This window comes from Mixophyes fleayi, chromosome 6, assembly GCF_038048845.1.
Source record: "Mixophyes fleayi isolate aMixFle1 chromosome 6, aMixFle1.hap1, whole genome shotgun sequence".
In the NCBI taxonomy this organism is placed as follows: domain Eukaryota; kingdom Metazoa; phylum Chordata; class Amphibia; order Anura; family Limnodynastidae; genus Mixophyes; species Mixophyes fleayi.
This window is the reverse complement of record NC_134407.1, coordinates 214,315,800-214,330,522: the sequence shown is the minus strand read 5'-3', so window position 1 is coordinate 214,330,522 and position 14,723 is coordinate 214,315,800. Positions and strand designations below refer to the sequence as shown.

Sequence of the window (14,723 nt, the reverse complement as noted above, 5' to 3'; positions counted from 1 at the left end):
TTGTACAAGGCAAATGCAGAGGGATCAGTATTTTTATATACCAGTCCACCCATTTTTCTTATTAAAAAAAACCACGCTGTAGCACCTTAATGTATGGGACAGAGAGAGGCACTAGTTGTCCACCATAAGGTTTGGTGAGGTCTTCTTGGGGAGACTAGAATAATTTGATGAGATTGTGCGGTTCTTCGCAGTAACTTCTTACTTTAGGACATGACCACAAGATATACAGTAGGCTACCCTTATTCCTGCATGACCTCCAAAATAGATCCAAAGAATTTGGGAATATAGTCTGATGGTACTCAGTACTACCTGTGGAAAAGTTTAAACGAGTTTTCTTTGTTCCTCACTGAGATTGAGGTTTTTGACAGGTTGGTTTTGAGTTTGTTCCACTCTTTAGGGTCCAAGATCTCCCCCGTATCCCTTTCCCAAGCCATGTCACATAGTTCTTTTGGTTGCTGATTGTAGGTCAACAGCATTTGGTACAGTGACGAAATAAGGCCCTTAGATGAAGGGCCATTTCGACAGAGAGACTCCAGAGGGTGGCAATGAGCTTCCGGTGTTTGTATGTCAAGCGTCTGATAGAAGAACTGAATGCAGTTGCATTCCAAAAAGGGACCAAAAGCGGATACTGGGAATGCATTTGGTAGAAGCGTTTACTATGATCCCGAACAGATAGTGAAATTTTCACAGTAGGGAGTAAAGTTACATCTTTAGTTCAGAGTTGAGGTATGATCCACAACAAGGAGTATGGGGAATATACTTTGCGTAGATCAGCCGCTATGAATGTCCATTCTCGTTTGCACAGAGGGAAGTGCCAAAGGATCTGTCACGCCTCGGTCCCGCTTGCAGGCTCCTGTACCATTACCTCCTTCTCATAAGCAATAATGTAGGAATATCCTGGCATCAGTTGCTCGCATGTATCGTTGGCAGTCTGGTCTGCACATGTGCAGAATCGCAGTCCACCTTCGGAAACTCCCCTCTTCCCTCATTGGCCGCAGGTTCGTGGAGCACTATTTAAACCTCCCAGGTGCACCTGCCTATGGCCTGTTCTTCAAGCTCACTTGCTGTGCTCTAGGATCTGGCTCCTCTCTTTCCTTGTGGTGTCAGCCTGCTCTCCAGCATTGAACCCACTGTTCCAGTGACTTCTCTACCGTTACCTGAGTTACCTGTATCGGGTCAGCTTTGGTTCTCTCCATCGGCTGCCTCTCAGAGCTACCGCTGTTCCTGTGACTTCTCTGCAGCCATCTCAAGTTACCTATGTGGTATCAGCCTGCTCTCCTCCAGCATTCACCTAATCTACACTATAGCACCCTCAGTCTCCTGCCTCCGTTTGGCTCCTCCTCAACTCTCTGCTTTACTCTCTCTCTCGGGCCGCGACCTGCGGGATATGTGCCGCTAAGCCCATACTCTGTTGCGGGAGTCCCTGGTGACAACCACCAATTCGTTAGACTCCGCGCCCGTGGAAGAGCTCAGTAATTCAGTAGAGTCCGGGGATTGTTCTAGTGGGACAACCGTGACAGTAAGAAGAGGCCGAAAATGTCTGATCCCCGGTGGAGCCATCGGCTAAAGATATGTTGCAACGTCTTATCTCCCGTGTTGAGTATCAGGACAATACCCATCGACAGTTATTGCAATGTTTCCACACCCTGGCCGGTCGTCTGGATGCCCTTCAGGCTGCCGAGCCAACTGTCTCCGCCTCTCCTTCGGAATAACGTCCTGTTCCGCAAAGTTCCGTTTCCTCCCTCAAATTGCCTACTCCTGCAAAATTTGATGGAGACCCCAAACTCTGTCGTGGCTTTTTGATTCAATGCTCTATTCAATTTGAATTACTGCCCCAAAATTTTCCAACCAATAGGTCCAAAGTGGCCTGTATTGTTTCTCTGTTGTCTGATCAGGCCTTAGCCTGGGCCTCTCCACTTTGGGAGCGAGAAGATCCCTCACTTAGCAATTATCCTGTCTTCCTAGCCACCTTCCGGCGGATCTTTGACGAGCACGGTTGAGTTTCTTCAGCCTCTGCCAGTATCCTCAGGCTGCGTCAAGGGAACCATTCTGTTGCCCAGTACTTAATAGAGTTTTGCACTCTTTCCTTGGAATTAACCTGGAATAATGAGGCTCTTGTAGCAGCCTTTTGGCAAGGACTTTCGGACCAGGTTAAGGACGTCTTGATGTCCCATGAACTCCCCACTACTCTCGATGCCATCATCTCTCTTTGCAACAAAGTGAATCTCTATTTCAGAGAACGGTTGGCTGAAAAAGAACAATGTCGCCGCCCAGTCTTCAAACCCGCACCACGCTTCCAGTCATCCTCTCCACCTTCAGAAGAACCCATGCAGATTGGGAGGACCCGCTTAACTTCCAAGGAGAGGGATAGAAGACGTCTGAACAAGTTATGCATCTATTGTGGCGAGTCTGGGCACTTCCTAAACTCTTGTCCTAGAGAGCCGGGAAACGCCAAGCCCTAACCTGCTCTGGGAGGTCAGATTGGGTCGCCTAAATCCTTCCCATCCTCCGCTTGCTTCCTTACAGTTGCCGTGCATTGGCAGTCTTCTGAAGGTTCCTCTCAAGCCTTGATAGACTCGGGAGTGGCTGGAAACTTTATTTCTTTGCCACTTGTATCTCAATGGTCCCTTCCTACTGTGCCATTGGAGACACCTGTCATTATCACCGCCATCGATGGGTCTCCGCTTCCTGGAGGCATGGTTCAATACCATGCCTCACCCTCCGCAGTGGGGCTCCCCACTCCGAAGAAATCTCACTCCTCGTGTTGCCTCTTCCACTACACTCATCATCCTGGGTTTTCCTTGGACTGGAATTCTTCCGAGGTCCTGGCCTGGGGGTCCCATTGCTTCTCCAACTGCTTAAATCGAGTCAAACCAGTGAGGCCCCTATGCTCCTCCACAGTGTCTCTCCCTGTGGAACTACCGCCTCAATATCAGACCTTCTCTGATGTGTTCGACAAGGGCCGTGCTGAGCTTTTTGCCCCCTCATCGTCCTTGGGATTGCCCTATAGAATTACTTCCAGGCAAGAATCCTCCCAGAGGACGAGTGTATCCCCTTTCCCAGCCAAAGACGTTGGCCATGTCTGAATACGTCAAGGAGAACCTTCAGAGGGGTTTCATCAGGCCTTCTGTTTCCCCAGCCAGAGCTGGGTTATTTTTTGTAAAGAAAAAAGACAGGTCCCTCCGTCCCTGTATCGATTATCGGGGTCTGAATGCAGTTACGATCAAAAAACGTTATCCCATACCTTTTATCACTGAGTTGTTCGACCGCATAAAGGGGATCAAGGTCTTTTCCAAGTTAGACCTGCAAGGAGCCTACAACCTCATCCGCATACGCTCCGGAGACAAATGGAAAACCTCATTTAAAACCTGTGATGGACATTACGAGTATCTTGTCATGCCCTTCAGACTCCGTAATGCTCCGGCTTGTTCCAAAGCTTTATTACTGAAATCTTCAGAGACCTCCTCTACTGCTATGTGGTGGTATATCTTGATGAAATCCTCATCTTCTCTCAAGATATGAACTCGCATCGCGGACATGTCTCGGAGGTGTTGTCTAGGCTCCGGAGGAATCGACTTTATTGCAAGCTCGAAAAAATGTTCTTTTGAGGCCACCTCCATGCCTTTCCTGGGCTATATCATTTCTGGATCTGGCCTTCAGATGGACCCGGAAAAGGTCCGCAACCTGTTACTCTCAAGGCTGTTCAACGCTTTCTGTTTTTTTCGAACTACTATAGACAGTTTATTCAGAACTACTCCACTATAGTTGCTCCCATCAGTGCCCTTACTAAGTAAGGGGCCAAAACCAAGGTCTGGCCGGTAGAGTGTTAGAAGCCTTCTAATTTCTGAAACAAGCTTTCTCCTCTGCACCCTATCCTCAGACAGCCCGAGCTCTCCCAGGCCTTTTTTATGGAAGTGGACGCCTCTGCTATAGGAGCGGGAGCGGTACTATTCCAGAAGTCTTCCTCCAACAGGCTTCTTCCTTGTGCCGCCTTCTGCAAATTCCTACCCGCTAAATGAAATTATACCATTGGAGACAGAGAATTATTGGCTATGAAGTTGGCTCTCTCAGAATGGAGCTATCTCCTGGAGGGGGCTCAGCATGTGGTTACTATATTCACCGACCGCAAAAACCTCCTGTACCTGCAGTCAGCTCAATGCCTCAATCCGCGCCAAGCTCTCTGGTCTCTATTCTTTTCCCGTTTTAACCTCCACGTGACCTTCAAGCCAGGACACCTAAATAAGAAAGCAGACGCGCTTTTCTGAGCCTTCAATTCAGACCTGGATTCCGATCTATCCTCCGGTCGTCCTATCTTGGATCCCAAATGCCTGCTGGGCTTATCCACATCTAACTCCCCCCATCTCGGGAGAACTTTTGTACCCACCTCTCTTCAGAAGTAGCTGCTCCGTTGGTTCCATGTGTCCAAGTTTTCCGGACACACTAGGTTCCATAAGACCTATGAGCTGGTATCCCGCTCCCACTGTTGGCCTATACTTCGGTCAGACATCAAGGACTTTGTGGCCGCCTGTAATATATGTGCTCAGCATAAGTGTTCCTGTTCGGCTCCTATAGGTCCTCTGCTACCACTCCCGGTACCAACCAAGCCCTGGACTCACATCAACATGGACTTTGTTAGTGACCTCCCGTCCAGCAGAGGATCTGATACTATCTGGGTCGTCGAGGATCGCTTCTCCAAAATGGGCCATTTCATTCCTCTAGCAGGTCTGCCGTTCTTCCTCGGTCCTTGCCCAGCACTCCATTAAGGAAGTTTTCCGACTGCGCGGTTGTCTTCAGGAAATCGTATCTGACAGAGGGGTTCAGTTCACCTTCAAGTTTTGGCGTGTGCTGTGCAAGAGCCTTAACATGCAACTCAACTTTTCCTCTACTTATCACCCACAGTCTAATGGCCAAACAGAGAGGGTGAATCAGGACCTGGAGACGTTCATTAAGAGTTTTCTCTTTGGCTTCCCAGGACAATTGGGCTGACCTTCTGCCGTGGGCCGAATTTGCACATAACAATCTCTTCCATGAGTCCACCTCCTCAACCCCTTTCTACATCGTTTATTGACTTCATCCGTTACTTCCCAAATTCTCTGCCCTTCCCCCCACCCATGTTCCTGCTGTACAGAAGACTACGTGACTTGTCTACTATTTGGTCTAAAGTGGTTGCCTATATCAATAAGACGTCCTCTCGTTCTAAAACCTTTGTAAATAGAAGGCGACGAGCAGTACCAGCACTCAAGGTGGGAGACAAGGTGTGGTTGTCCACTCATAATATTCGCCTCAAGGTTCCATTGATGAAGTTTGCTCCCCGGTTCATCGGACCCTATAAGATTTTACGAGTTATTAACCCGGTTGCCTACAAACTTCAGCTTCCCGCAACTCTTCACATTGCCAACTCCTTCCACATTTCACTTCTTAAGCCTTTGATCATTAACAGGTTCTCTACTCCAGCACCCATCTCCACAGTTCCCAAAGAATCTCATCAGGAGGAATTCGAGATCACCCAAATTCTGGACTCCAAGACCTCTAGGGGAACCATCAAATATCTGGTAGGCTGGAAATGCTTCGGACCCAAGGAGCGCTCTTGGGTCAACGCATCTGATATCCATGCTCCAGTATTACTCAGAAGATTCCATGCTCAGTTTCCACACAAAGTTCCGTCTAAACGTCCAATGGCCACTTTTAAAAGGGGCGGTACTGTCACGCCTCGGTCCTGCTTGCGGGCACCTGTACCATTACCTTCTTCTCATAAGCAGTAATGCCGGCATATCATGGGATTAATCAATTTAAAATGAGATTGTTGAACATTTTGAAGAATATGAGTTGGGATGGATGGGAATAGTTTGCCGTAATTACAGCAGTCTGGGGAGGATATTCATTTTAATTGCTACTATGCAGCTGCACCAGAAAAGGAGTTTAGTACATAGTGCCATGTCAGTTTTAATAGAAAGAAGTCTGGGGAAGTTGGCTGTATATAGCTGAGTGTATGATTTGGTCAAATAAACCCTCACATATTTGAGTTTATGGCTTTGCCAGCAAAAATTATAAATCTGCTTCAAAGTATGAAGAACAATCTGGGGATATATTTAAGTCTAATATCTCAGACTTATCCACATTAAGTTTATAATTAGATAATATATTCGTGCATCTCATTAAGAAGGTTAGGAAGTGTGATGTTAAGGTCAGAAGCACATCATCAGTGTATAATGCGATCTTGTCATCGCGGGAGCCTACTGTGATACCTGATATATCAGCATTGTTGTGGATGCGCACGACGGGCCAGATTAATCAAAGAACGGGTGTTATCTTTCCTCATTGTAAGTTGCGTTGAGTACTTTAAGTAAAAACTGGATATTCTCAACTCAAATAAGGAACGCAGAGTCGTAAAACACGCACACCTCCAGTCCTTTACACAACGGAACATAATATGCAACAGATCCTAAGTTATTACTCACTTTACAAGTTCCTCTACATTAACTTCCACTACATTAAGATAAGAAATGTATACGTCACGGCAAATATGGGAGGTCCAACAAGTTTGTTTATAAATGTGAAAATATAACCAGTATATATTTATGCAGGACAGTTGTAACCTCATTATTCCTTTTCACATTTACATGTTTTGTGAACATGGGACTTTGGACTGTTTTTAATGAGCTAAATCCACACACCTTCTCATTCTGCTACCTGAAAGAAAGATCGTATGATGGATTTGTTTCTGTTTGAGTTGAACTGACCGTATATCAAGGCAAATGCATGTAATTTGCTCGCATTAAGAAATATGCACAATTAATATATAAAATTTATGATGTTTTAAAATTAGGTCCCGACTGCTAAAAATTTTTTTGTAGTAACAAAACAGTCTAGCTTAAATGTTATTTTTGTTTGATTCTAATATCCATTCTTTATTGTCCTTATACCCACATGTTGTGCAATTGTAATATATTAATAAAGACACACACGCCACTGATTCTGTTTCATTATCTTGCATTTTTTTTTTCATGTACATAGTTTTTCACATTTTTATAAATAATATAACTATTTACATAAAACCCAAAAAAAGAAAAAAAAAAATCAATCATACAGACTTGGCCATAATTTTTTTTATGTTTTTTTTTTTTTTTTATAGTTTTGGATTTTTTGCGCATATTTTTCTATTTTCCCCCTAATTTGGGGGCTGGGCCACATAGGAGAGTCATCAACATGAGCTGTAAAAAAAAAACCCCAAAGACAACAAATAAATCCTTGGCAACCTAATTTTTAGAACAGACTAGAGTTAGTAGAGATGTGTACTGTTACATTACTTTACAATGACAGCAATACAGTTGGAGCAAGATGTTGTGTGGCAGTTTTTTTTCATATATATATATATATATATATAAAATCTATAATATAAATGCTTAGTGGCGTGTGTTAGTCTTTCTGTGTGTGTGTGTAAAAAATAAAACCAAGCTGCAGCGCCACCTGCTGGGCGGAGTTATACACTGACCTACTAAATTCTTAGTGTGTGTGGAAAAAAAACCTCAGAAAGGGCTGAAAATTGGTATACTAAGATGTTTTTAATTTGTTAATTTAATTTGTTAATTGTTAAAAGTGTTTATAAAGATTTAAAGATATATATATTTCTTGAAGGAGAAGTGACAGTTGGGAGTGGTTGGTGGTTGCCGGGGGTGACAATGGGGAGTGGTTGGTGGTTGCCGGGGGTGACAGAGTGAGAGGAGTGTGATACTCAGGACCGCTGAGAGAGATCCCTGTGTCTGGATAGACATCTGGATAGATGTGGCGATGAAGATGAAGGATGAGGTGATGGAGAAGAATGATGAGGTGGTGACATGTGGACAAAACCACGTTAAAAAAGGGCGCTTGCGTCGGGAAGTAACGCTTTTCCCCTGAGGAGGCCTGGGCTAGGGCCCAAATGCATGACAAGAACCTTTTTAACACCTTAAGTAGCTTGATTTGACTAGAATGCATGAGTATCATGCACAGGTTAACTTGTGTGTGTGTATGTATATATATATATATATATATATATATATATATATATATAAACACACACACACTTCTGTTGTGGCTAGGGGAGGGGGGCGTGGAGAGTGTATTTTCCAAAAAGACTTTATAGTCCCATCATGATGGAAAAATGTGACATTTATGTCCACTTTAAGTGAACATGTGTGACATCAGGGATTTTTTACCAGTATAATGGACATCTAAATGTTATAAACTTATGTAAAGGCTTAAATGTAAATACTTACTTTCTCCCAGGGCCACTGCCTCTTGGCTGGCCGCCATAACCTCCTCTGGTCTCTCCTCCTCCTGGTCAGCCTCCTCCTGCGCCTCTGGCACCTCCTCCCCCTGCGCCTCTGGCACCTCCTCCTCCTTCTCCTGTGCCTCTGGCACCTCCTCTTCCTGTGCCTCTGGCACCTCCTCCTCTTTTGCTCTGGCACCTCCTCCTGCTGCTCGGCCTCCACCTCTTCCTCCACCTCCCATCTTTCACGACGTCTACGGTCTGTTTGTTTAAATATAACATATAAGTGTATTGTTTAAAATTGTACCTGGTGAACAATTATACAGATGTAGTCCGATAATATTGTGATTCATTTTAAGGGCAACAGAGATAAAGCTAATCTTTACCAAAAGGAGAGAAACATGACAGACACACACCACCTTTACATGGTCTGCAACAATGTTTGCTTTTAGGCTTAGGAGATGTGGACTGTCTCCGTTTTACTCAGCAATTGCCAAATAGTCATTTTTGTGGGGCACATCATAATTCGATCAGCCAGATAATGAATGAACTTATACAGTAGCTCATTTTGTTTGCCCTGCTAATATGTGAGTGTGGACATGGTTTTTAAAGATGGTGTTCAAATCGTTTTGCAATTACAAAAACACATCTGCCAATGTAATAGTATAAATGTCTTTAAGCTAAGGTCACCAAGTTGCCTTAGTGTGTATCACTTTTGCATCACAGCACTGGGGTCAAGAGTTGGAATCCAAAACCTGCTTTTATGTTCTGAAGTTTGACCCTCAATCATTTAATGAAAGTAAATGTTCAGCCACAAGAATTATGAGACAGGAGCCAAAGCACACTAGAAAAGCAGATTGCATTTCTAGTGTGGAGGAAGATTAATATGTAGTGGTAGGCCATGTCATGTCATTATCTCCTCTCTCGACTCCCTCAACAGCTACGGTTGACGGCGGCGTAGGTCGCTCCAGAGCCTTTGGAGCTGCACCACAGACCTGCGCTTGTTGAAACGCAGGCACAGGTATCTGCGGACCCTTTGATAGGCCCACAATTTTATTTCATTGGATATGTATCTGCCCGAGGGCATGGACAACACGCCCTCGGTCAGAACGCGCAGCTCTCTCCTGCTGAATACTGCCGCCCTCATTTTCTTTCTCCACAATCGCCTGCTCTGCAGTACTCTGTGCTCTGATTGGTTATCTGAGGACATATGGGCGAGCTCACGTCGTACGCGGATCTTTCCTACACCTGTGATTAAAATGGCTGCCTGTCAAACAAAAAAAGATGGAGAACGGAGCGATGAGACCAGTACTCCGTGCTTTGCAATGAGGAGGACACTCATGCACACCGGCCTAGCAATTAATTCTGGATTTAAACCCACTTGGGCTGTTCCTGCACTCCTGCTCAATTGCGATTTTTGGCAGGCAGGCTCTGGGGATGTAGCAGAGATTTATCTTGAATTTTTCCTGTGAGTTCACAAACATTATTACAGTAAGTACTATTTGATTTGATATGTTTCAATAGATACAACATGTTTTATTCAGAATAGGAACCAAACTTGTTAGGCATAAAGCAATGTTACTGTGCTTGCAACTTTCCAAAAGTGTGCTTTGGCTCTAAATGCACAGGCAAAGTGTCACATTTATAGCAACACTCTGCTACTGGGTTTCCCAAACAAACCCAAGAGTAAGCAGAAAGCATTGAAGCAGTAAGCATTGTTGGTATGATTATTTGAAATGTATCTAGGCACTTTTTTGCTGGCCAAATAGCATGTATGTACAATATTGTCTCTTTTGCCCTCTCCTTAGATTTCGAACCAAATTGTTTTGGTAAATTCCCTGTGCTCAGGAATCTATCTCGGAGATTGGTGAGTTCCTCTGTGCTTAAAACACTGCTGATTACTTAGTGATAAGAATGGAAACTGACCAATTGACTTTCATTTATCGGGGCCTCAGAAGGGGGTGGAGGCCCATTACACATGTTTTTGAAGTGTCTGCAGATAATGTAAATTACAGACACCTGGATCTATAAAGTTAAAAAACTTTATTGTGTGGACTTTTAAACTGCTTTTGTTTTTGTTACACCCTCCGTTCCTCTTTTCTGGTGTTGCATTTGACCATTTATAAAAGTATTTGCTTTGAAAACCTATATATATATATATATATATATATATATATATATATATATATATATATATATATATATATATATATATATATATATATATATATATATATAGGTGCATGTATTTGCACACTATGTAGGAGTCTCAGGAATGCTTTGTTTAGTTTCAGCATGCAATAAAGTTGATAAAGTGGGTTGGGTTTTAAAATTGGCAAAATTTAACATGACTGTTTGATATGTCAATGATCACACTCCATTTCTATTCTAGATAACTATGTCTGATGCAGGTCCAAGCTCTGCCCCCGGGACAGTTGAGAAAACACGCCGCAGGCTAAATTTCACAAACCGCGAGTTAGAAATTCTAGTGGAGGAAGTTGTGCAACAACTTTTGTCAAGAAACAGACGCCTGACCGCTGTAGACAAGTACAATATCTGGGAGGATATAACTTCAAAAATAAATGTGATCGCTCCCTGTCGACGTCTCATGCATGAAGTACAGAAACGGTACAATGAAAATGCTATTTCTAAACCACGATTTCAGTTTGATGCCTCAAAACTTAGTACAAGTCTGAACACTGTGAGCTTGACACATATTGTGTCTGTGTAAGTCATTTGTCTGCCAATGCATTTTTAAAACTAGCAAATGGCCCTAGTTGCCTCCAAGTGTACTTATACAATTTAAAAGGTTATGTTTGGTCCATTATCCACCCTTGAAAAGCCACAGACATTTAACAGTGTAGTTGTAGTGTGAATTTGTGTGTAAATAGTAAATGGACACTATTATGTTGCATGTTTTTGACTATCAACCATTTAAAGGCATATTTTTGTTTCCAATTTCGACAGATGGGCAGACTATAAACAAAGGCTTAAAAAAAAAATATGTGATGCGAGGAGGCACGTTCAACAAACCGGCGGGCGGCCCCCAGCAGATCTGCAGCTCACGGACCTAGAGGAGCGGGCAAGCGTGGCCATTTCTCAGGTGTCTCTTGTTGGGGTGGGCCGCATTGATACACGCTGTTACCCACCCCTAACACGGCCGCTATCTCTCCTAGGTACAATTAGGATTATTTAATATTTCTGTATGTTAATGTTTATGTTGTGTTTAGAAACATGTGGCACCTCTATCAGTATGTGCCATAATGCAACCTTTACAGTCATAGTTTGATTGCAATGTCCACACTGATTTTAAAATGTTTAAATCTGTTGTTCCAATCTAATTCAAAACCTAAATATGTATAGACATGGTTGCTATTTGGGGAATACCAATTCCCTGTAGTCATCCTCATCAAAATGGATGCATCACACTTTGCTTTAAATAATATTTGCCCAATGTATTGTCTTTTAGGTTGTTTAGTTAAGAAGGTAATTTTTGCTATTTTCTATTTCTCTATATACAGAACGTGAGAGTGAGGCAGGACATGAGGCAGAGGAGGGGGCTGATGCCAGTCCCGAAGTGGGGGTGCCTGCCCGTGATGTGGATGTCAGTGAGATAGAGGTTGCCCGACTCTTGAGGCTGCAGTCACTGTCGCATATCCGGCAACATTTGGATTCCGCCACTGAAGCACAAGATATACATTTAGCAGAAATTTCGAACACCCTCACCCGTATGGAGCACAAATTTGACCAACAACTCACCACTTTAAATAATACACTCACCAATTTTGGCACCCAAATGTCCACTGTAAATACTACACTATCCAATATTGCCATCCTATTAGAAAAAATTTATCACGACCACTCCCAACGCCGTCCACCAGCTGTTACTCCTTCACCCATTGCAACCCATACCACACACGCTTCCTTCTCCCCCACATACCACCAGCTCCCTCATGATATTTTGGCTATTTCAAGCACTCCGGCCCCTTCTGTGTCTGCCGCTCCTTCTGTGTCTGCTGCCCCTCGCCGTCCCCCGGACCATCCCCCTCGCCGTCCCCCGGACCATCCCCCTCGCCGTCCCCCGGACCATCCCCCTCGCCGTCCCCCGGACCATCCCCCTCGCCGTCCCCCGGACCATCCCCCTCGTCGTCCCCCGGACCATCCCCCTCGCCATCCCCATGACCATCCCCCGGACCATCCCCCTCTCCATCCCCATGGCCACCCCCCGGACCATCCCCATGGCCATCCCTTGGACCATCCCCATGGCCATCCTCCTCGCCATCCCCCGGACTATCCCCATGGCTATCGCCCTGGCTATCCCTATAGCTATCCCCCTGCCTATCCCTATGGCTATCCCCCTGCCTATCCCTATGGCTATCCCCCTGGCCCTTCGTCACACCGTCGGTTACAACCTCCTGACCAAGAGAGTTTGGAAGCTTTCTCTGAGCCCTCCACATCACAGGTTACTACAACACAGGCACGACTTTTAACTGCACAGGGTGGGTCACTACGTGGCCCAAAAAGAAAAAAAAAATAATGTGTTTTTTTTATTATTATTGTTTACTATTGTAAAAGTAGTGTAATGACAAATAAATTAAATTTGTATTTATAACTGTTTGGTTGTTGGTTATTGTAGACCTATTGGTCTTTCTGGACAAATTCATACATATTTGCGATTGTCAGTACATTGTTACATCAGAACACTGAGTCTACATCCCTTAAAGCAATCATTTAAAAGTGTCTTACAATATATTTCAGTTCAATATGGCCCTGCAGAGTGTTTGCAAACTCTAATCCTATGTCTTATTTGGCCAAAGTTTGGGTGGAGGGAAATAATACACATACCCAAGCCACCCACAACAAGACAATACCCCCAAACTCCAAGGTACCGAGTAAACTACGAGCCATACTTTAGGACACTCAAATAGTTTGATCCACAGGGACAAGTGTGTAACATCAGAGTACACTACAACAATTAAAAGTGAGTATCATGGCTGCTTAATTTACACATTTCAGACCAATATCAACACATTTAGACCTGTCTGTCCCTTATTGCGTGGTCCAGAGATGTGTGTACTACTTACCGTATATACTCGAGTATAAGCTGAGTTTTTCAGCACATTTTTTGGTGCTGGAAAAGCCCCCCCTCGGCTTATACTCGAGTGAAGCTCCAGGACCACAATGAAAAGTACCTGCTTGAGGTAGCCAGCGGCAGCAGTGTGAGATATCCCCGGGGTATACTGCCCTGTCTGATTCCACTGCGCTAGTGACCTGCTCTGCTCTGTATGCTTCCGGGTGAGCGGCGCCCGCATTTCATTGCATGTCATTATTGTGCTCAGATATGTAATTTAACGGTTGTCTTTTGCTTTTATTTCCTCTGGGTGTAGAAATTTTCTCTCCCTAACCTACGGTTCCCTTAATCGGACAGTGTGATTTGTGTACAATGGCCGTTATGATATGCTGCAGCCAGCGGCAAACTTATACATTGTAACTGGACTCTGAAATAATTATTTCACTTGTGTAGAAAGCTTTAAAATGTTCCCGTATCACAGTAATCCGGAAAAAGTGGTATTCATGTGAATTACGACTGCGTGGCTTTTATGGTACTAAACTCAAATTTGTGTCTATTGCCACATTACAATTGATTCGTCCTGTGCGCTATTCTGTACTGTGCGGTGTGAAATGACAGCTTTGACTAGAGCATAAAATAACTGCACAAAGAGGATTTAATGCCAAATGTCTCCCCCATGGAGGCAGAACGTCTAACAACATAAATTATTATTCATGTCACGATTGGAATCAGTAACTGGGATATAATCTGCTTAGAATTTATTCCACCTATAGAATAAGTTTGGTGTCTGGATTTTTATATAAACAAATGGATCTGTAACAAGTCATTAAAGCACGGTATGTCAGAGCCGTGTTGGTCAACACTCGTGCCCTCGATGGGTCATATATTGTGAGTTTCCTGCCTTATGCCCCGGAGTATATTTAAGGAGCGAGGAAAGCCACTGTTTGACATTAATAGGTATCAAAGACTGTGTTACACTTAATAAATTGTTCATTATTTCACCACTCGCCACTCTACAGCAAGTCACCCAGTTGAGCGGTGAGCGGCGCCCGCAAACCCCCCCCCCCCCCTGCGGACCGTGCGCCAGAGCAGTTATCTGCGAGGGGTGCTGATGAGAAGCCGAGATACCCTCACTAGTTGCAATGCGCACATCCTGACAGTCACTGTTATCTAGAGCAGCATAACTGCTGGGTGCCGCTGCTTCTAATGAATGTGCCTCCACTGTAGTGGAAGCCTGGGGTCTCAGCTGAATGTATAACAACAGTAAAGTAAAAAAAAAAAAAAAGAAGATGAACATAATAAAGTGCATAAAATACTAGATGTAAATAACCATCAGCTGCAGCAGCTCCATTACATACAGTGTTTGCAGAGTAAAGGTCCATACACACTGGGCGATTAAGTCTT

At 44.1% G+C, this 14,723-nt stretch overlaps 2 protein-coding genes across 22 annotated transcripts in view; both read left to right on the top strand.

Moving 5' to 3' along the window:
- The window catches only part of LOC142159778 (uncharacterized), a 627,000-nt gene that overhangs the window by 502,650 nt on the left and 109,627 nt on the right, over positions 1 to 14,723 (top strand). The window lies entirely within an intron of this gene.
- On the top strand, positions 8,065 to 13,163 carry LOC142160623 (uncharacterized). The gene is made up of 5 exons (XM_075215485.1): positions 8,065 to 10,115; positions 10,641 to 10,876; positions 11,216 to 11,424; positions 11,770 to 12,747; positions 13,066 to 13,163. Exons 1-5 carry the CDS (start codon positions 10,023 to 10,025, stop codon positions 13,161 to 13,163), a joined length of 1,614 nt encoding a protein of 537 aa, XP_075071586.1. The 5' UTR covers positions 8,065 to 10,022.